The sequence below is a fragment of the Hemicordylus capensis genome, chromosome 2 (genome assembly GCF_027244095.1).
Source record: "Hemicordylus capensis ecotype Gifberg chromosome 2, rHemCap1.1.pri, whole genome shotgun sequence".
NCBI lineage: Eukaryota > Metazoa > Chordata > Lepidosauria > Squamata > Cordylidae > Hemicordylus > Hemicordylus capensis.
The window spans coordinates 416,355,731-416,378,769 of record NC_069658.1 but is presented as its reverse complement, the minus strand read 5'-3'; the positions used below and the strand labels follow the sequence as shown (position 1 = coordinate 416,378,769).

Genomic DNA, 23,039 nt, shown 5'->3' with positions numbered 1-23,039 from the left:
GAGGTGTTCAGCAGTGCTTCTTATAGGATTATGTTGGATCACTTTCAGTTTGTGACTCCTGAGGATGTGGACAAACAGCTTCGGACTGTGCATCCTACAACCTGTTCTCTTGACCCTTGCCCAACTTGGCTGATCTCATCTGGTAATCGGATTATCGGAAAAGATCTGTTAAATATTATAAATGCTTCTCTGAGGGAGGACAGAATGCCTCCTTATCTTAAGGAGGATATTATTAGACTTGCATTGGATCCCTTGGAGTTACAGACCCATTTCTAATCTTCCATGTTTGGGCAAGGTGATTGAATTGAATGGCCTCTTGGCTCTAGGCAATTTTGGATGATACAGATTATCTAAACCCATTTCAAACCAGCTTTTGAGTGAGCTATGGGATTAAGACTGCCTTGGTCAGTCTGATGGATGATCTCCAATTGGCTACTGGCAGAGCGAGTGTGACTCTGTTGATCCTGTTTGTTTGTTTGTTTGTTTGTTTTTACAATTTATATCCTGCTCTTCCTCCAAGGAGCCCAGAGCAGTGTACTACATACCTGAGTTTCTCCTCACACCAACCCTGTGAAGTAGGTTAGGCTGAGAGAGAAGTGACTGGCCCAGAGTCACCCAGCTAGTGGCTTTCAATCATTGTTCCCTCTAATAGGGATTCCCAGATGTTGTTTACCATAACTCCCAGCATCCCCAGCTGCAATGGCCTTTGGCTGAGTATTGTGGGAGTTGTAGTCAACAACATCTGAGAAGCCCTGTTAGAGGGAACACTGCTTTCAGTACCATTGGCCATGATATCCTTCTGGATCGCCTGAGAGAGGTAAGATTGGGTGGCACTGTTTTATAGTGGTTCCGTTCCTACCTCTCTGGTAGATTCCAGATGGTGTGACTTGGAGACTGCTGCTCTGCAAAGTGAGAACTAAAGTATGGAGTTCCACAAGGCTCCATACTGTCTCCAGTGCTCTTTAACATCTACATGAAATCGCTGAGAAAGATCATCAGGAGATTTGGTGCAGGTGTTATCAATATGCTGATGAGACTCAGATTTATTTCTCCATGTTGACCTCCTCAGGAATTGGCATAACTTCCCTAAATGCCTGCCTGGAGGCAGTAATGGGCTGGATGAGGGATAACAAACTGAAGTTGACTCCAAATAAGACTGAGGTACTGACTGTGAATGGTCAGGACCTGAGAGATGGTTTATATATATATGCCTGTTCTGGATGAGGTTACACTCCCCCTGGAAGATCAGTTATGTAGCTTGGGAGTTCTCCTGGATCCAAAACTCACTCTGGCTTCTCAGGTTGAGTCAATGGTCAGGAGTGCTTTTTATCAGCTTCAGCTGATTCACCAGCTACGGCCATTTCTGGAGGTAAAGGACCTTAAAACAGTGGTGCATATGCTGGTAGCCTCCAGGCTTGACTACTGTAATGCACTCTACATGGGGCTGCCTTTGTATGTAGTTTGGAAACTACACCTGGTAAGAATGTGGCAGCCAGATTGGTTTCTGAGACAACCCAAAGGGACCACATAACACCAATTTTAAAAAGAACTTCACTGGCTGCCGATATGTTTCTGAGCAAAAATAAAGTGCTGGTTATTAACGATAAAGCCCTTAATGGCTTGGGTCCAGGGTATTTAAGAGAGCATCTTATTAGTCATGAACCCTGCCGCCTATTATGATCTTCTGGAGAGATCCGGTTACAGTTACCAGTGGCTCGCTTGGTGGTGATACGGGTTCGGGCTTTCTTTGTGGCTTCTCCGGGCTTTGGAATATGCTCCCTGTTGAAATGAGAGCATCTCCTTCTCTGTTTGCTTTTAGGAGGACCCTCAAGACAAAACAACAACAAAATTTATATATTGCTGTTCAAATGTTTCCAAAGCAGTTTACATTAAGAAATAATAAATAAATAAGATGGCTCCCTGTCCCCAAAGGGCTCACAATCTAAAAAGAAACATAAGAAAGATACCAGCAACAAAAACTGGAGGTACTGTGCTGGGGATGGATAGGGCCAGTTATTCTTCCCCTGCTAAATAAAGAGAATCACCACATTTTAAAAGTGCTTCTTTGCTCATTTAGCAGCGGTTAGCAGTTAGCAAGACACACCTAGTTTCACAGATTTTAAATGAAATCAATTTGAATAACTTGTTTTGTTTTATGAGATTGTTTTGTTTCTATTTTGTAGAATTTTAACTGTTTTTATTATTTTATATTGTGTGTTAAATTTTGTACACCACCTGGAGATGTACACATCAGGTGGTATAAAAATGTGATAAATAAATAATAAATATCTGAAAAGATTAAACCTGCGATGTGCCTTTTTGGATAGAGGCACAGCTGGGTCTTGGATGGCACAGACCCTTGCATTTTAAATTTAAAGGGTGGTGCTAAAACAAATGACTCAAGTTTAGACATTTCTAGTTATACCACCCTCCTCCCCAGAAAGTAGCAGTGCATTTGGTGCATGTCAGGTATAGGAAAGAATAATTAAAGGACTGATCTATCACTTCCTTTGCTAAGGCACTGTGAGTTTCCCATGATAAAAGCCCTATCGAATGTTTCCCCGAATGAGATACTGTTTCTTGACTGTATGGCTTTGACAGCTTCATTCTACTTTGCTCTAGACAGCTATATAGTCGAAAGTTCCAAATGGCGTATCAATTATTGCAGCTGCCTGTGTTACAGTCAGGATTGCAGGCAGACCTGTTGAATCAGGCTTTTTTGAGGCTTTTCATTAGTAATTGTGTGCTTTTACTGGTTGTCACTGCTAGATTTCTATTGCTCAGTTTTTATTGCTGTGTTTTACTGCCCCTTTTTCTGGTTAAGTGATGGTATGGTTGTTTGGGTTTATTGTTTTATCTATTTTGTTTGCCACCTTGTGAGACTTTTAGCTTAAAAGGTGGGATAGAGGGTTTTTTTAAAAAGCATGTATGTATGTATTTATATTTTTATATTTACATTTTATATCCCGCTCTTCCTCCAAGGAGTCCAGAGCGGTGTACTACATACTTAAGTTTCTTGTCACAACAACCCTGTGAAGTAGGTTAGGCTGAAAGAGAAGTGACTGGCCCAGTCACCCAGAAAGTCTCATGGCTGAATGGAGATTTGAACTCTGGTCTCCCTGGTCCTAGTCCAGCACTCTAACCACTACACCACACTGTCTCTCAATGGAAGAGGCATAGTTAGGGCAGCAGCTTATGATGCCTGCTAACTGAGCAAAGGGGCACCTTTTTAAAAGTGGTGATTCTCTTTCACTAAGGTGTGCACATGTACCTGTGCTCACAAATCTTTGGATGTCTGCTGAGTTCATTTTAGATCCCGCTCAGGTTGAATCCAGGAACGACACACTCTGAGTGCACATGCGCATACACTGCCTTGATACTGCCGCCCAGAACAAAACTCATTCCACACAGAGTTGAAAAAAATTAGAGGGACCGCTGTTCTTTTTATTTTGCAAGGGGAGAGCAACTGGCCTTAGCCATCCCCAGCATGGCATCCCTCCAGTGGCGGTTGCTGGTGTGTACCTTATGTTTCTTTTTTAGATTGTGAGCCCTTTGGGGACAGGGAGCCATTTTATTTATTTATATCTATATAAACCGCTTTGGGCACTTTTGTTGAAAAGCGATATATAAATATCCATCACTGTCATGGCCTGCATGCTTTGGTGCATTTGTTTTTGTATTGCTGGGGGCTGGTTCACACATACATATTCATCAATTGATGACAGCAACAGTTTGTATGTGTGAATGGGACATCACAAGTAGAACTTTTGTATCTCCTCCCATCACCTCAGCCATAGTGCTTTTGTATTCATATTTAGCAGGCAGTCCTCAAGTGAGGTACCTGGTTGTGTGAAGAAAGCCTTAACAGGCATGAATACTAACGTAACTTAAAGTTTTGCTGTCGAGTCTCAGTGCTGACTCCTGGTGACCACAGAGCCTGCTGGTTTTCTTTGATAGAATACAGGAGGGGTTTATTTTTTTATTTTTATTTAAAATATTTCTGTACCACCCAAAACCTGCGTCTCTGGGCGGTTTACCATTGCTAGAACCTAAAATGGGAGGATGCTGAAGATCAAACCACATCCTCCTAGTTCCTTCTCTGCCCTGTGGCTTCTTTGTGACAAGCTGAGCAGGTATCTCAGCACAGGCAGGCAGGCTGACAAGCCAGAGATGGATAGAGTGAAAGCAGGCTGGCCGGAAACTGCAGGCACAGTGGGAAGACGGGCTGACCTTACCCAGTGATGAGTTGTCCAGACTTAGAGAAATAAGCAAGTTCAAGAGTCTTTCTATCCATCGGCTTCACCAGACTGGGTTCTCCAGCATCACTTGAATGCCTGACCCAGAAGGATCATGGGCTTTTGTGACAAACTCCCAGCTGGAATAGCGGGTAGTTCCCCCCAGTAGAGTGCAAAGAGCCAGTGTTGTGTTTGATCCACTGGGCTCCTGGCTCAAGTCCTGTAGTGTTTGACACTTCAGTCACAGTAACTATTATGCCCCAAGGCATGGTTTGAGGGCACATGATGCAGTTACTTTGCTGAAGCTAAGCAGGTCTAGGTTTGGTCAGTGCCTGGATGGGTGACCATCTGGAAACCCTGCCCCCTCCCCACACACAATTTGCTGGCTTGAGTTCCATAATGGAAGAAAGGTGGGATAGAAATATGGTAAAGAAATTATGGGTATGGATAAAGTTATCTAGTGGCATAAACTCCTGGACTTCTCAAGGAGTTGCTCTCTCTGTGTGTGTGGGTGTGTGTGTGTGTGTGTTGAACAAGGAGGGAAACAATTGCCTTCATGCTCTGCTTGTGGGTCTCCTGGAAGCTACTAGTCCTGTTATTAAATTATGTTGTGAGAGTGTGCTGGTGTCCTGACACTCGTAGGCATTTTTGAATGAATGAGTATCCCTGCGTTCATTTTTAAAGTGGGTTTATGACCCTCAGGTGTACAGCTCTACCTGTTTTCAACATAACATGTGAATAATCCTTTGGGCTCCTGGCACATAACATGTGTACAGATCTGGACCTGTGTACACTGTTCACTCATACAAATGTTGAACACAACATGTGAATATGGCTTCTGGCCTGCCAGGATTGGAAACAGGATGCTGGACCACACAGACCCTGGGTCTGATCTACCAGGGCTTATGTGCAATGAGGTGTTTCTTTTCTAGACCCCGTATGGACAAATATCCACATATGTGAGCAAGCATGGCTGGTAAACATGGCATGTGGGTTAGTAAATGTTGTGGGTTTACTGAGGAGGCTGGTTTGACACGTTAAGGCTAAAAATGTTAGGCAAGGGGAGCTTTCTGATTGCAGTATGTAGTTGAGACTGCTGGAGCTGCATGCACATGCTCCCTTGGCTGAACAGTCTGCCTTGTGCCAACTTGGGTTATTGTCGGCTCAGAGCCGTCTTTTCAGCTCCTCCACTTGACGGAACCCTGTGCCAAATTTAGCTGCTGGCAAGCTGTCCCCTTTGCCCCCGGGCTGCCTGCCAAGCCTACTTTTCTTCTGCGATGTCCAATCAATCCTAGCCAAAGGTGCAGCCTTTGTTTCCTGTCAGGAAACAGCAAGGTTTGTTTAAAAGAGAGGGAGGGAGATTCTTGTCACTTTTACCAAACTGCTTTTATCATGTACAAAATGTTTCCATGGAAAGATGCCTCCCTGGACTGAGACTTCTCCCATAAATCCCCACCTCTTTTCTTCTGCTTTTCAATCCAGCTGACAAGCTTGATATCATTATTATTGGCAACCAAAGGCCAGCAGGCCAAGTTTGAGAGATCAAAGGCAAATATCCCTACAGCTGAGATCCAGCCAAGATGAGACTACAGTGGATTTATTGTAAATCACACTTTGTTTCGATTGGGATTTTAGTTCATAAAAGAAAATACCTTCAGTGCAGTGCCAGTTTCAGTGGTGTGTGTGTGAATGTGAACTTACAAGTGGCCCTCGTTATTCGTGAGGGTTATTTTCTCACCTATAGGCATGAATACGGAAACCGCGAATAATGAAACCTTACCCCTATGAAAATCTAGGGGTTAGGTTCCTACACACATTAAAAAAAAGCTAAACAATGGTGGTAGTGATGGTGGGAATAAATAAGATAAAGTACTCTACCTTGCTCTCCAGGTCTCCAGCAATTCCCCCCAATTCCTCCAATTTTAGCAAAAAAATCACAGGAATTTTTTAAAAAGAGACACAGAATGGTTCTGCACTGCCTCCAGACCAGAAGTGACACTGGAAATTACTCCAGAAGTCATTCCTGGTGCCCCTGAAATGACAGATAGGTGAAAGTAGGCTGTTTTTGTACCTGTGGAAATGGAACCAGGACTCTAGGACTTCACTAGAGGTCCAGCAACCAAAACCGTGGTTGCTGGGACCGCAGATAATAAGGGCTACCTATATATGTTGAACCCCAGCAAACGTTATCTCTTCATTAATCACTTATCTGCCTACAAGGCATAAGATGTGTATTTGCAAGAAAGTGCTCAGCACCCAATGAATCTTGGGATTATCTTGGAATGAAATGTTAAGGATCTCTCCCATTTCCAAAAGACAAGAACAAGATGATCTATTCAGGATCCATTGTTTATGAGAGAGCCAGCGTGTTGTAGTGGTTAGAGTGCTGGACTAGGGCTGGGGAGACCCAAGTTCAAATCCCCATTCAGCCATAATACTAGCTGGGTGACTCTGGGCCAGTCACTTCTCTCTCAGCCTAACCTACTTCACAGGGTTGTTGTGAAAGGGAAACTCAAGTATGTAGTACACCGCTCTGGGCTTCTTGGAGGAAGAGCGGGATATAAATGTAAAATAATAATAATAATAATAATAATAATATGAACGTGCATGACAAAATTAATTTCAAAGGTATAATTGTGTGTTCTGTTTTAGTTCACCATTTTTTAAAAGGCTGGCCAACTATCTGACGATGAGCTGAATTATTCACAAGACTGGGATTCTTATGGAAGAAGACTGTAAATTGTCACTTGGTAGTGGGGGCGGGGAAATGCAGCGCTTTCTTAAATGTGCAGACACAAAAAGTGGAATTTTTTTTTTAAAAGTGCCGTTCTAAAAGATTATTTTGTGCAGTTCAAAAATTTGAAAATTGTTAGATGATGTAAAAAGTAACCAATAACAATGAGAAAAGCAAAGCTAGTCATCCAGGTTCCTCTAGAACCCCGACCCTGATCAAGCGCTCCCTTTTCCTCTGCCCTCTTCCAAAAAGCCTTCCCACAGACTCCACTGCTGCTCCCTACAGAATCCTCACCAGTGAATATAAGACTCTTCTGCAATAGTGCTGCCAAATCCCCAGTTTTGAGAATTTTCTCCCACTCTGAGCATCATGGAATGTGACTTTAGGCAGCAAAATACTTGTGCACAGATGAGGACAATGCACGTCTGTGTGTGTGTGTGTGTGTGTGTGTGTGTGTGTGTGTGTGTTGTAGTGGCACATGCAATGCTATGCATGCTAATCATGCTTGCATACCATTGTGCAGTTCTGAATTTTCCTTTTAAAAAGGCCCTGGGGAAACAGTTATGTGAAATCAACCCTGAGAATACCAGACACCAGCATTTCTCTTTTCAGCTGCCTACTCCAAATGGCCAAGGAAGAGAAGGCCACAGGGAAATGAACTACTTTGGCATTCACTGTTGTTACATGAAATTGGCAAAAGGCACTTGAGAAGAAAACATCGGCTACTATGCATTTATGTCCTAGATATGTTATGCAGCTCATATATTTTTCAATCACGTTTGTATTTTACCCTTTCCCAAGGAATTCAGGGTGGTGTAGGATAGGTTACAACAAGCCCATAGGGCTGTTCTCAGGAGACTCATTAGGGCAGGACAAGTCTGGGAGCTGCCTTGCTTTTTATTCACACATGATCACAACACTGAACTTGGGTAGGACTCTGGTCCTGCCCTACCGTAAATCATGAGAACAGCCCTCATGAGGATAAATTACTTTGAGGGATAGTTACCTACTGTTTTTCACATCTGAGTGAGGATCTGAACCCTGGTCTCTCTGATGCAAGGCTACCCACCCACCAATACACATGATTGGTGCAGAACTCTGAAGGCAGATTAGGCCAAAGACTAGGTCCTTTTAGGTGGTGATAGAACGTACCAGTGTACGACGTTGTGACACTTTTAAGTACAACTTCTTTACATCTTCTTCTGGGTTGAAAACCGCCCAGGGATACAAGTTTATGACGGTATAAAAATATGTTAAATAAATAATATTCTGCTCACTATGCTGGCTCATAAAGAACTTGGATCTCCAAAAATTGATCTGCAGGTCTTTGGATAACAGCTGTATGGTTTTGCCATTCCTGTGTGATCTTGGCCTGACTCTGCTCCTGAGGATATTGTTTGATTACTATTCCACAGCACTCTAGACTTTCCTTTCTCCTTTACATAGTGTTTCCAGAATAAAGCTAACCCAACAGGAAGTAACCAGTTGATAGATGAAGAAATTGGGAGGCACAGCAAGGTCAGAACTTAGCTACAAGGCTTTTCTGCACAAAGCTGTATTTTCTTTACTAATGAACAAACCATGGTTCTGTGGATTTAGTGCCCATACAACTAGCATTTATCTCATGATGTTTCAGCTTGAACCATCATGAAATATGATTGATGCTGGGCCAGTCACTTATCTCTCAGCCTAACATACCTCTCACAGGGTTGTAGTGAGGATAAACATCACTGCACACACAGCTCTAGGCTCCTTGGAGGAAGAGCAGGATGTAAGTGTAAGAACAAATAAAGTAAATAAAATAAACACAAGTTTATTTATTCAAAACATTTATATACTGCCCCAAACACAAGTCTCTGGGCGGTTTTTGTTGTAAACTGCCCAGAGACTTGCATTTGGGGCAGTATATAAATGTTTTAAATAAATAAATAAACTTGTGTTTATTTTATTTACTTTATTTGTTCTTACACTTACATCCTGCTCTTCCTTCAAGGAGGAGCCCAGAGCAGAGTGTGCAGTGATGTTTCTCCTCACAACAACCCTGTGAGGTATGTTAGGCTGAGAGATAAGTGATTGGCCCAGAGTCACCCAGTGAGTTTCATGGCTGAATGGGGATCTGAATTTGAGTCTCCCAGGTCCTAGTCCAACATTCTAACCACTACACCACACTTGCTCTCCAACGTGTTTACTTCCTGTATTTACCCACCCCCTTTATGCACATGTGCACACACACACACGACCCATTGTAAAGTTTTCATTACTAGCTTGCAGTGTTTCCCCAGCACAATGTGTTGTACCCTGGAAAAGCAACGAATGCTTTACTCTTTGCTTCTTCTAAGGCAGCTAAAGTGTACTTTTGTGCAGAAGGAAGGGAGACAACTGGAGTTCCAGGTGCGCCCCCCCCCATGTCCTCAGCTTTGGGTAAGTGTGGTTTAATACGTTGTCATGACCAGGGGCGCACCAAGATGATTTGGGTGCCCGGACCCCCCAGCCGCGCACCCCGCCCCCCGCATGTGAGGGCCCCCGAAACCTCCTTTGGGAGTCCCACCCCACCAACCTACAGCTTTTAAAAAAACAAAAACAACACACACACACCCTTACTGTGGCCAAGGGGTGCCTGTGGGAGTGGGGGAGCAGAGCAGTCCTCCTCCCTGCTCCCCCCGGTGGCAGAGAGTCCGGAGGGACGCTGGCCGCGTCTGTTCGGGCCAGTGTCTTTCAAAAAGTGAGAGGCGTGCCTTCACAGTTTAGAGATCAAGCCCACCCACTATGCAAGTGCTTCTTTTGCTTGCATATGCATAGAGTTAGTCACAGTGTTGCCCCATAAGTTGGTGTTTGGGGCAAAATTCGTATTCCTTCGCTTTGTCATTATGCTACGTCAACTCAATGACATAATAGTGAATTAATATATAAATTTTATTATATATAATATCCTTACTGTTAATGAAATAATCCATATTGTGCTCCCCTCTAAAAATAAACTGAATGTCAAAGTGGACAGAGCCTGCATGCAAATGTTAAAATGGCCCCCAACTTGCTTTTTTAAAGCATTGTATCCCACGGCTTGCCAGTTTCTAATAGTGTTATATTTTGCAGAACAGCAGATTCTGAGGGCTCTTTTGTATGTACATGCAGAAAAACTGGAAGTCAGCCAAGAGTAAGAACTAAAATAGAGTGGAGTAAAGCGAGTATCTGGAAGCAGTGTCAGTATCTAGACTGACATGTCAAAGACGGCCATCATTTGCTTGACAAATACCAGGAAAAAGAATATGTTGGTGTTCAGCACGGCAAAACCTAGAGAATGTTGCAGAAGGGATTAAGAGAATGATAACAATTGAAGCAGAACATAATCTCTGAGGTCATATGCAGTAGCTCCATTGCTGAGCTAATGCAGACCTGTTCCTTGCGACAGGTTTTAGATATACATAAAAGACCTCATAATGGTTGTATTTTTAAAATGCCATGTCTCGGAGCTCCTTGCTGCCTGGAAAAGCCACTGCAGGTGCCCTGAACTGACACCGAGAAATAGCAAATTCAGATCTTTGATGGAGATCAAATATGTACTGTAGATGTGCCATTGAAGTCGGCAGGAGGGAATGCATTTCAGCCGAGATTTCTGTCTTTTCTGCTGGGAAGGAAAAGTATTCCTAGAATAAGCAAGCACAAGGAGCTAAGTGTGTGTTACTCCTTTGCTTCTGCTGACTCTCTTGTAGAATGGAAGTGGTGTAAAGCCATTTTGATAGCCGGTGTCATATAGTAGTTAAAGAGTTGGATTAGGAGACCTAGGTGGGAAGAGAGCTGGTCTTGTGGTAGCAAGCATGACTTGTCCCCTTAAGCTAAGCAGGATCTGCCCTGGTTGCATACGAAAGGGAGACTAGAAGTGTGAGCTCTGTAAGACATTCCCCTTAGGGGATGGAGCCGCTCTGGGAAGAGCATCTAGGCTCCAAGTTCCTTCCCTGGCATCTCCAAGACAGGGCTGAGAGAGATTCCTGCCTGCAACCTTGGAGAAGCCGCTGCCAGTCTGTGTAGGCAATACTGAGCAAGATGGACCTATGGTCTGAATCAGTATACGGCAGCTTCCTGTGTTCCTAGGTTCAATCTGCAGTCGGCCATGAAGCTCTCAGGCTGGTCACTCTTTCTCAGCATGGTACATGGTGCTGTGATTAGAGAAAGGGAGAGGGGAGAAGCACTTATGTAACTGTTTACAGCAGTCACTTGGTAAGGATGGCAAATGACCTGTCCTCCATGTCCCTCAAAGCCTTTGTTAGCTCAGTTCTGTGCCCAGTTGGGAATGGAGTCCTGCCATTTTCTGAACTGCCAGGATGTTATGGTTTCTTGGTGTCCATGTGGTACCATCATTCTTATCCCAGCTGCTACACCTTCAAGTACTCTGAACGTGGATCTGTGCCATCCTCCTGCAGTCTCCATGAGGTTTTACAGACAGGACCCCCCCAAATCCAATCCTGATTGGAGTGTGCCAGTCCACATATTTGCTGGATTTAATCCAACCTCCCTGTGGGCTATTAGGGACCAGGACAGACAGGACTTTGATTCTCCTCGAATGAAGGCTGCGAATTCTGGCTTAGCCCGAGTTATGTCCGGGGTAAAAAAATCCTCTATTTCTTGCAGCTATTGAAAAAAACTCCGGGGCTTCTGCTTTCTCCGAAGGGTTCATTTAATCCCTTGAATTAAAATGCCTCGAATCTGCTGCAAAGCAGATTCGCTCTTCGGATATCTCGAGGCATAGAGCCATGTGTGAAAAACGTCCATGCCACAGCTTCTGGGATCATGGAGTTAGGAGTGTTGGAGATATACATCGTGGTGACATTGATCCATGTGATAAAAACTTGTAGGCCAAGACTGGATGACATGTGACAGGCAGGCTGTTTTTGCCAGCACCCCCAACAATCATGACACATGCTCAAGGGTTTAAAAAGGTCTGGTTGTTACATGCAGATTCTGACTGGATTTTTCCTCACTGGATTGCTCAGCCCAAGATGACAGAATGCGTGCATTTTGTTGGAGGTGATGTGCAAGTTGTGTATGTGATGACTTATTCACATTGGCAAGTCATTGCTTGATGCTGCAGTCATCAGTTGATGATGGATGAGCCTACCCTGGCACACTGGAAGAGACACCTTTTCAAAGTGGTAGTTCTCTTCTATTTAGCAGGGGAGAGCATCTGGACCTCTCCAACCCCGGCACAGCTTCCCTCCTGTTAGTGGTTGTTGCTGGTGTCTCTACCTTAAATCTCTTTTTCGATTGTGAGCCCTTTTGGGGATAGGGAACCATCTTTATTTTATTTATATTTATTTTACTATGTGAATCACTTTGTAAACTTTGTTGAAAAACAGTATATAAATAGTAGGAGCAATAGAAGAGGGATGACGGAGTAGTTATATTGGACATTCTCTCCCCCACCCCCACCCTTTGCATGTACACAGGATACTGTTAGGGAAATAAGTAGCCGTACTTTTCTGTCCTCATGGTTTCATTAATTGCTATTGCTTGGGTCACATACAAGATTCTTTACAACCCTTGGAAAGCAGTTGGTTGAATTGCTCATAATGGTTCCAGTTAAGTTTCTACAGTGGGATCTTCACTGTGAGGGCTGAAACAGCAGCCCATAACCCCCATCCCCAGTGGCTGTACCTCTTATTAGGACTGTGACAAATCATGCAACTGTGCCAATGGAGGAGGAGGGGTGCAGGATAAGGCTGATGGACTGAGGCAGATCTGCAAGGCATCCTTATAGATTAGGAGTCTGAAGCATGTGCCATGCCAGTATACCTCATTCTCCTCTCTTGTTTCTCTCCCTCTTTTTCTTTCAGTTTGATCCTGAAAACACTGGATATATCAGCACTGAGAAGTTTCGAAACCTCCTCCAGAGACATGGTTCTGAGCTGGACCCACACAAACTGGAAGTGCTCTTGGCCTTGGCAGACAACAATTCCGACGGGAAGATCTGTTACCAAGACTTTGTCAACTTGGTAAGTGATCTAGATAATAGGTCTGACTGAGGATGCAGGTTTTTGTGAGTCCTCAGACAAAATGTCACCAGAAGTGCCCCACCTCTTGCTGCTCACCTTGCAGTGGGTGAAATGAGCCTTCTCAGTGAAAGGCAAGTGCCGGGGTGAGCTGCTTAGCCTGAAAGGCTTTGTCACTCCCATTAACTCACCTCTGCCACTGCAGATGGGCCTACCCTTTGGTGCCAGCCATGTTGACTGGAAGGAATGAGGATCCTTCTGGAAACTCACATCTGGTTTAAAGTATTATGTCAAGAGGTTCGATAAAGGAGGAAACATGTCTCATTCCCACAAATGAAAGAGGAGATTTTTTAAGACGTTCTCAGCCTGGTTGTCAGGGCTGGCATTGGGCAACTGCTGAGGCCCACAACCCAGCAGTGAACCCAAAACCAGCCTCCCAAGTCAGTGCTGCTGCTGTTTGTTTCCCTGCCCTCTCTGTGTGCCCTCAGTGCCAAGAGGGAGGAGGAAGAATCTGCCTCTACACACCTTGCCCTCTCCCTCTGGGTGGTGATGCAGAGAGGTGATCAAGTGGGCAGTAGCGACTGTGGGGAGGAGGAGGTGGACCTGCTTAGCAGAGAAGTGCCACGGAGGGCATCTTGCTCAAGAGCCCCGCCCCCCAATGCAGAGGCATACTTGTGTGCCTTGTAGATCTAGATCAACTTCCTGGAGCTTTCCCAGACAACAGGCTTTACCTTGGGCTTTCTGAGAGGCTTTACTGCGAGTCTGAAGTGGCTCCCAAAAACTGATGCAAAAAGTGGATTTTTAAAAATCCTGGATATAAATCAGGCTATGCTCTAACACCCAATGAAAAACCCGAATTGTGTGTGAAGTGCTCCCTGATAGCTCACAGGGACTTCAGGGTAAATCTGGCTTATATGTGAATGCACACCTCCATTCCAGAGGAGATGTGAACTAAAAGCTGTGTGGAAAACTCCCTGGCATCTACACTTGCAAAACCATTCTTGTGCTACTTTATACACATTCAGTTAATGAATGTGCTTGTGTCCTGTTCTACTTCTTCAAAGGCTTAGAGCCCCTTACAGTCATTTCCAAAAGTGGCTCATTTTAATTATGCACATGCTCTCGCTCCTGCCCCCACCCCCAGCTTTGGTCTTCATGATCCAAAACCAAATTCCCCCCCTGACCTAAGGTTGGTTATAACATCCCTACAACCACCATTCTCTCTTTGCTGCTGCTGTTCATATTTTTAGAAGGCCAAATGGAGACAGAAGGAGGGAGGGAAGAAGAGAGTAGAGAAAGTTTGTGTGTGTGTGTGTGTGTGTGTGTGTTTGAGGCGAACTGAACTAAGAGAGGTGAAATTGGATAGAGAGACTGAAAAGGAAGAATAAGGGCATATGTGGCAAAAAAGTAAGCCTAGATCTCATGTTGTAGCTTGAGATTAAAGCAGAGTCCTGTGTGCGGGCTCAGGAAGACTGGGAAGAGAGCTGCTCTTGTTCAGTAGCAGCCGGGGACCAGCATTAAGGTAGCACCTGCAAACTGCCTCAAGCAGCGGCCAGGGCCATGCTGCTGCCCCGCAGAGATACCAGGCAGAGCACTGGTGCTTAAGGCAGCTTAACAGGTGCTGCCCTAACGTTGGTAAGCACCTGTTGATTTATTTTTTAAAGCGCCTCTTGCCACACACACACCCCCCAGCGCTGCCCTCACCGGCCACTACTGGTCTTGTAGTAGCGAGCATGAATTGTCTCCTTTGCTAAGGTTGGTCCACCTTTGTTTGTATTTGGATGGGAGACTACATGGATTTTGCCTTTTTCACAGCTGCCACGCACTGAGCTGACATTTTCAACTAGCTGTCCACCATTACCCCAAGATCTCTCTCCTGGCCAGCCACTGACAGCACAGACCCCATCAGTATGTATGTGACATTGCCCCGCCCCCATATGCATCACTTTACACTTGCTTTCATTGAACCACAACTGCCATTTTGTCACCCACTCACCCAGTTTGGAGAGATCCCCCCCCCCGAGCTACTCTACTCAGTAGTGCAGACAATACTGAACTAGACGGACCATTGGTCTGACTCAGTATAACGTAGTTTCCTGTGTTCCTATCTTAAGGAAGACTACTTGCTTTTGTAATCCAATATTTATTTATTTGTTTATTTATTTTATTTTATTTTATTTTATTTTATTTATATACCGCCCTTCCAAAAATGGCTCAATATGTGCCAATGCAGGATGAAACCGCCCTGAGCCATTTTTGGAAGGGTGGTATATAAACCAAATCAAATCATAAATAAATAAATAAATGTGCTTTTTAAAAAAACATTTATATTCCGCTCTTCCTCCAAGGAGCCGAGAGCGGTGTACTACATTCTTAAGTTTCTCCTCACAACAACCCTGTGAAGTAGGTTAGGCTGAGAGAGAAGTGGCTGACCCAGAGTCACCCAGCAAGTCTCATGGCTGAATGGGGACTTGAACGCATCCTAATCCAGCACTCTAACCACTACACCACGCTGGCTCTCTTTTGAAATTGGGGCGATGGAATGTGCAAACAGCAAGATCTAAAAACGCTTCAACCATTGCCAAACAGCTGAACCAATTAACCTGCCACAATGCCTAGTCTTAGAGATCAGTTGCAGAACCATACATCTGGCTTGTTTTGGGAATTGGCCTAATTTCTGAACTAGACACTTCAGCAGTGGCATTTGTGGCTTACATGAGAGATTGTCACTTTGATTCTCAAAAGTCTCATGATTTTTAAAAAATGGATGCTAAAACCATGTCTTGACATCTCCAAATGTGGCTGAATTCCTTTTGCCAAGGCAAGTAGCACTTCATTTATACTTAGGTTTCATTTACTGGGTTCTGCTGATCTCATTTGCTTGCAAACAGGATCGCACTTGGTGTGCTATAAATAGTTTTATACGCTGTTGCTGTAACAGTGAGGAAGAGCTGTCTTGACAATCTGGACCCATCTCTTCCAGAGCCTTCCAAAAACACAAGAATCTTACAGGATCCCAAGAAACATCTGTCCTCTTCCATAAGTGTCTTTTGCTCCCTCATATTCTGTCTGCCTCAGCACCAAGTATGTTAATAGCTTGAACTCAGTGGCAGATATGCTGATTTGTTCTGAGTGGCACTGAACAGTTTCTTAATAACTTGCATGCTGGACTTGCTCTGAGAGCTCTTGATTTTCAGTCATTTTTCTTCTAGAGTTCTCCTGCAACCGCACAAGCTTGATTCAGGCAGCTGGTCAACGGCGTTTTCATATAGCAATGAGTTCATCCCTGGCGTTATTGGAAGGGCCATTGCAGGAGAGCATCCTCGCATGATAGCCAGTGCTGTGCAGCAATTAGAGTGTTGGACTTAAACTGTGAAGACCCAGGTTCAAAAGTCCACTCAGTTGTGAAGCTCACTATGTGACCCTGCGTCAGTCACCTTGTCTCACCAGAAGCCTCCTTTTGCCCCTCACAGGGTTGTTGTGAAGACAAAAGAGGCCATGTACACCTCCCTAAGCTCCTTGGAGGAATGGCGGGATAAATAATAACAAGGAAGTGTGTTCTGGCCATGCTATCCTGTGATAATTGCTGCCACTTCCTGTGGACCACTTATTCCCTGTAATAAGGATCCTCACATGTTGTTGACTACAACTCCCATCATCCCAAGCTACAAGGACCTTTGACTGGCAATTATGGGAGTTGTAGTCAACAGCTTGAAATCCTGTTTACAAGGAGCACGGCTGTGGACCCACCTTGCAGGATCAATCGCAACCTCAATTCCCATCTAGAAAACATCATTAAAGAAAGATATCACTGTGTTTCTCTCCCCTATACCACCGGCATTGCTCTCTACATCACAGAGGCCCCTCCAGCCCACAAAGCACTTGCTCAGTGCTGGCTGGATCCTTCCTTTCTGGTGTGAAGCAAGTGCTTTGGGTGCTGAAGACGGCGAGGAAGCTGCTGCACTTCCTTTCCCAGTGCCAGCCAGGAGGACACATCAGGGGAGAACATGGCTACATGCCATTGTGCACCTGGTCTCCACAGAGGCAGGAGAAAGGAAGGCAAGTGGGGAGGAACAAGGCTACAAGATGGCAGCGTGGAGGGGGAGAGAAATGCACATTTCTTCCCCCACAGCAGCATGTGTGGGGGAAGAAATCAGGGCAATGGAGTGGGGTGGCAAGTGGCACCCTGGGGGCTGAGCTGCCCCCCAGGCCCAAGGATGTTCATCCCCACCCCCTTACTCCATTATCTCTATGCCCCTGAAGCTAAGATCAGGTTCCAGCCCACAGTAGTCTGTGCTATTTTCCTATTAGCAGTGCAAAAATGTTACTGTGCTGCTTCACAGCCAAAGCATTATGAATGCCAGTGCAAAAGCCCCCCCCATCCTTTGTCAAAAGGTGCCTTAGTGCAGCTGAATCAGATTCACACACACACACCCCAGATATTTTCTCCATTTACCGCCACAAATGAGCATCTCATGGGAATTTGCACATTGCAGTTCAGTTCTCTACATTTGGACTACCGGCTCTCAAAGGCCAGCACCTCCACACTATAATGGAGCTCAGTAAATATTATTTGTATTGTGGAGGCTTTTTTGTTTCAGTTTCCCAAAGCCTCAGTCAAGCAAGAAGATCAACCAGGCTGCCCTGCATAATTAACCCTGCTTAGATTGCAAAATAGATCAGATGAGCATAATCATGTAATCTTATGTGCTTCATGAGTGGTTTTATGCACACAGTGCAAAGTAGCAGCATTCGAGCTTTTGCTTTAATGCTGAGTGAGATGAATGACCACCAACTAAAACTCAATGGGTTGGCGCATATTAGGCAGTATATAAATATAAGATAAAATAATATAAAATAAGACTTTTGGTGATCATGAGGCTTGCATTGCACTTTGCCAGGCATGGTTGTTGAATAACTTCCTCTCCCACCCACCCCCCTTTTCTGCCTATCCTCCCTGGTAGGGGTGTGCAGATCGATTCGTACCTGAATCTAGCTGATTCAGGCAATTTGGAGTCAGAACAAATTGTTCCTGTGAACTATTGGCTAGATTCAGGTCCAAATCAAATCGTGCCAGATTCTATCTGAATCATTTCAAGATTCAGATTCCTCCTATTAATTTCCCCAAATTCCCAGCTTTCATTAAAAAAGAAAAGCTAAGCTAAGCTCTAGCCCTTGTAGAAGTGGAGTTATGGAGCAAAATGTGTGATCACTGTTTTTCAAGTGTTTGGTTTCTATGGTGTATAATAACTTTTCCTCAATGAATTCCTATGAGCATGCATTACACATCTTCATTTTTTCTATTTTTCTGTTTGACTCTCTTTGGACAGTGCCAACTGCCATGTGCCAACTACACCCGCTCCCATGCACAAGACAGTGGGGTACTACTCATTTTATTGCCTAGGAATTTTTTCAAGTGTTTAGACTCTTTGGTGTCTAATAACCTTTCCTCATAATGACCAAAGAGTATAAACACCTCAAAAATTCCTAAAAAATAAACTGAGTACCCAGTGGCTTGCAGGTTGGGGGATAGTTGGCACATGGGATGCTACTATTCCCCCCCCCCCCGCCAAAGCAGTGGGGTCGAAATGAAGAGAAGAAATGAAGATGTGTAATGAAGACACCAAAGAATCTGAGCACTTCAAAAATCTTTAAAAATAAACTGAGTACCCCAGGGTGTGTGTGTGATGTTGATACATGGCAATTGACAGTTGGCACTGTCCAATTACAGTCAAAATGAGCAGAAGAAATGAAGGTGTGCAATGAATCCTCATAGCGATTTATTATGAGGGAAAGTCATTATGCACCAAAGAATCCAAACACTTGAAAAATAGTGACCGCACATTTTGCTCCATAATTCTACTTCTACTAGGGCTAGAGATTAGCTTTTTAAAAATGAAAGTTTGGGATCCATGTTAGGGTTAGGATAAGGCAGCTCCAAATCCCCATTATTTCCTATGGCGGAAATATACAAAATCAGTAAATCTAAAAAACATCATTAGAAATCAACCAAATGCCCCACTGCCTTGAGACTTGGGTGGGAGGTGGCACCCATGGGGACCTACCCACCGTCAAATCTGGTGCCCCTAGGACCTTTATAAGTTGTCTGAATTGATCCAAATAGAATCAAATAAAATCAAAACCAAATCCAATCTGAGATGATTCAGTGGGACAGATTTGGACACAAAACAAATCGGGTGATACAATTCGGGCACACATCAATTTTTTAAAAAATGATTCGTACACATCCCTACTCCCTGGCTCTTCTCTTAAGGTTAATATTCAATTGTGCTAGGCACAACAAGAGAACATTTGTAGCATAGAGTTGATACCCATCTGAGGAATCTTAAATGATTCAGAGGTGCTGTCTTTGGATAGTCTGGTACTAAATCCGTAGGTTCTGTGTTCTCCAAACCAGACTTGGGTTTCCAATAACATTCTTAAAATAGATCACACATTGCAGAAGCAGATGTGGGTTTCTACCAAATGTACACTTAACAAGGAGCCTCAGCAGCCTATCATCTTTCTGTGATGAGCATAGCTCTGCTTTGTATGTATTTGCAAACATGCATTCACTCTACTTTCTTTTGGTGTACAGTACACTTAAAACAGATGTATTCACCCTGAATATATGAAATGGCCCATAGCTAGAGAATGAAATACCTTGGCATCCTTGCATCTTGGCACCTCCCCCCTTCCAAATAAGCTATGGAGGGGAGCAATCTGCAGCATAGGTGCTACATGGTATAGACGGTACATGTTTTTGGAATGGACACCTGGACAGGAACAGGAGGATCTGCCTGTCACAGAGCATCAGGCCTACGCTTCTTGCTGTTTATGTGCTACATCTGTTCCTCAGATATTGCAGGCAGAACCACACCAAGGCTTGGAGGGTTGCCTGTGGATTGCAGTTTACACTGGAGTGGCACAGTTGACTCGTGGCTCACTTGCTGAAATGGGAGGCCATCACTGAAATGTTGCATCTGGCTCCCCAGCAAGGGGTGGGGGGTTTGCAAGGAGCAGACAGAGGTTTGGAAATCGACAGCCCATTAAACCTGGCTGAAAGTTAAGAGATGAGTGAATCCCTGATGTCTTTCTCCCCTCTGACCCTGACATCCACCTGCAGTTTAAGAGATCCTTGCCTACAGGTTTTGAAGGAAAGGCATTTCTTGAACATCTCCTGACCCAAACAATCCCTTCTGCAAATGGAGGGAAGAGATTGAAATGGAGAGGAGAGCTGGTCTTGTGGTAGCAAGCATGACTTGTCGCCTTAGCTAAGCAGGGTCTGCCCTGGTTGCATCTGAACGGGAGAGTTGATGTGTGAGCACTGCAAGATATTCCCCTCAGGGGATGAAGCCGCTCTGGGAAGAGCAGAAGGTTCCAAGTTCCCTCCTTGGCTTCTCCAAGATAGGACAATATTTTTTTTTTAATTATTTTTTATAGGACAATATTTTTTTATTGAACCAACAAACTACCAAAGCATACAGTACGTTGCCTGCAACCTTGGAGAAGCCGCTGCCAGTCTGTGAAGACAATACTGAGCTAGATAGACCAATGGTCTGACTCAGTATATGGCAATTTCCTATGTTCCTATGTTCCTAAATGAGAACATTTCATTACATGTTTACTGAGCAAATGCAGCAAGAAAGCCATTGATTTCCTGTCCTGCTTATCCTTGCTGCTATTCATTTACATTTTTTGCTTTCTTAATCAGTCAATTTGCAGATGCTTACGCTTTAAATTATATAGAAAATGATGCTTCTTATTTGTCTGAAGGCTCTTTGTTAGGTATTGGAAACCACATCTTTCCAAGGATATTCATGCATATGTACTGGAAGCCTATAATTCTTTTCCCACCCACACCACTTCTTAAAGTTTTTCGTTTGGGCAAATTCAGATCTGGAGGTTTCAGACCAAACAAGAGCCTGCTCCTATGCAGATTGTTTTTTTACTCGCATGTAAGTTCTCCTGAGATTTCCTCCCAGCTAAGTATTCCCGGGGTTGTTAACCCAGTTCCAGGGGTGTAGTGGAGGGAGGGTACATGGGCTGAGAACCGGTGGTTCTACATGGGAGTGCCGGTACTCCTACTCAAAGGGACAGAGTGCTTTTATTACAACAGCTTCTCTTGCTGTTGGGGTGGGCATGGCTATTGGGGCTGTCATGGAGAGTGCCTGCATTTCTGAATCTGCAACTACATCACTGCCCTGTTCTATGCAGCCATTTCACATGTGCAGTTTTGAGAAATCAAGTGATTACACATGTGTGTATGAATGGGGCTTTGGAAGAAAAGCATTCCATTTAAACAATAGCTGTCCTGTCATTGTCTGTGGAGCTCAGAAAGAGAGAAAGCTTGGCCTGTTAATGACCCATGGTACACAAAACAAGGATATGTGGCTGAAAGACCCAGGATTTGTAGGAAAGAGGTCACAATCTGTAGGCCTGTTTGGTGAGCATTGTATGCACAGTGAGGTTTCTGTTGCCCTCACATTCCTTCTGTGCTGCCTGATCGACACTTTAAAAACTTGGGGGAAACCAGGGAAATGGCTTCCAAAGCAATATATGAAGGTGCCATGTAGGAAAAATGAAACAAAACCCCAAGTGAGACCACATGCAAAAGTCCAAGAGCACCACGGAGGCACTCTTCAGCTTGTGACCATTGTTTGTCATCTGTTGACTATAATATCTGAATGAATGGATCTCTTTGTTATGGTCTGTGGCCAGTCTTACACTACATCCAATACAAAACAAGTCAGTACAAATCATATATAGACAGACAGTATAAGCAATGTAAAACCAACATTAACTATTAGAGCTCTTCTCACAATCCGTGAGAAGAACTCCGGGGTGGTCTGTGGGGAAGGAGGGTTTAACTTACCTTCCCTGCAGATGGGGAACTACAGCACTGAGCTGGCTTGCACCTCAGATGTTCACGTGACCAGCATCTTGGATTGGGGTGGATGACACCATCACAAACTATGCTGTTGAGGAGTCCCTACAGCTGTACCAGATTTGGTTCATATTGGTAAAGCGGTTTACAAGTTAGCCCACTTGCACCTCAAAAGTTTACCTGTCTGCCATCTTGAATCAGGGTGGATGACATCATCACAAACTACACCACTGAGGTGTCCCTGTGTGTTACTCAGTGCAACTGTACCTAATTTGGTTCAAATTAGTTAGTCCACAAATTAGTCTCTTTATGCCTCAGATGTTCACTTGGCCACCATCTTGAACTGGAGTAGATGACATCATCACACACCCTTTGGACATCCCTATGCATACCTACATCTGCAGCAAATTTGGTTCAAATCGGTTAGGCAGTTCATAGGTTAGCCCACTTACACCTCTAAAGGTTTATGTGTCTGCCATCTTGGATTGGGGTGGATGACATCATCACAAACTACACTGTTGAGGTGTCCCTAGAACTGTACCTGGTTTGGTTCATATTGGTCCAGGCGTTGCAAAGTTGATTGAGGGGGGGACGACACACAGACGGACACACACAAAGAATGCCTGGTGATCTCATAAGCCTACTGGCAAGTTGGCTAAAAAATGAGGGTAAGGGAGCACTCCCTCCCTTAACCTCGTTTAACTGGGCAGCTTCACAGGTGAATTTGCCGCCGTGTAGCCACCAGGATCAGGTGCAATCCTGGTGGTTCACACAAACGTACAAAACTGGGCTTTGCTCCTTAGCCCAGTTTTACACACTCGTGTGAATAGCCTCATTAAGTAATCAGGCAGCCATCTTAAAAATGAGTTGCACTAATATTTTGGTTACTATTAATAAACTGTGGCATAACCTACAGGCACAGAAACTGAATCTTGTAGATATGGAAGCCCACAGATTGGGCTACGGGTTTCAAACTCTACTTTCTATTGTCTTGTGTGGGTATGTTTGTCACCTTGCCCTGTTATCTGGGATTGTTATTAGGTAGATATAGTGGGTATTGAATGGTGTTTAACATGCAAAGCGGGCATTCTGCTGCTGTCAAATGACCCCTACTATATTATCATTCTAGACTTTGTACACATGATACCCATATGCCTGTATGGATCTCCTGACAGTTTGTGTGGCAGTGCTTTGTGCAC

At 44.3% G+C, this 23,039-nt stretch overlaps 1 protein-coding gene and 1 long non-coding RNA gene across 9 annotated transcripts in view; one reads left to right on the top strand and one right to left on the bottom strand.

Annotated features, from left to right (window-relative positions):
* RHBDL3 (rhomboid like 3) overlaps window positions 1-23,039 on the top strand; it is a 199,091-nt gene that overhangs the window by 77,422 nt on the left and 98,630 nt on the right. For 7 of the 8 annotated variants that reach the window (XM_053299939.1, XM_053299938.1, XM_053299936.1 and 4 more), the window contains one exon: window positions 12,798-12,956. In XM_053299939.1, coding sequence (XP_053155914.1) covers window positions 12,798-12,956 — 159 coding nt within the window. Of the gene's footprint in view, window positions 1-8,415; window positions 8,488-12,797; window positions 12,957-23,039 lie in introns of all 8 variants that reach the window. The other variant, XM_053299934.1, reaches the window with a different exon arrangement.
* LOC128346520 (uncharacterized) overlaps window positions 1-23,039 on the bottom strand; it is a 52,551-nt gene that overhangs the window by 8,730 nt on the left and 20,782 nt on the right. The gene's annotated exons all lie outside the window — the stretch shown is intronic.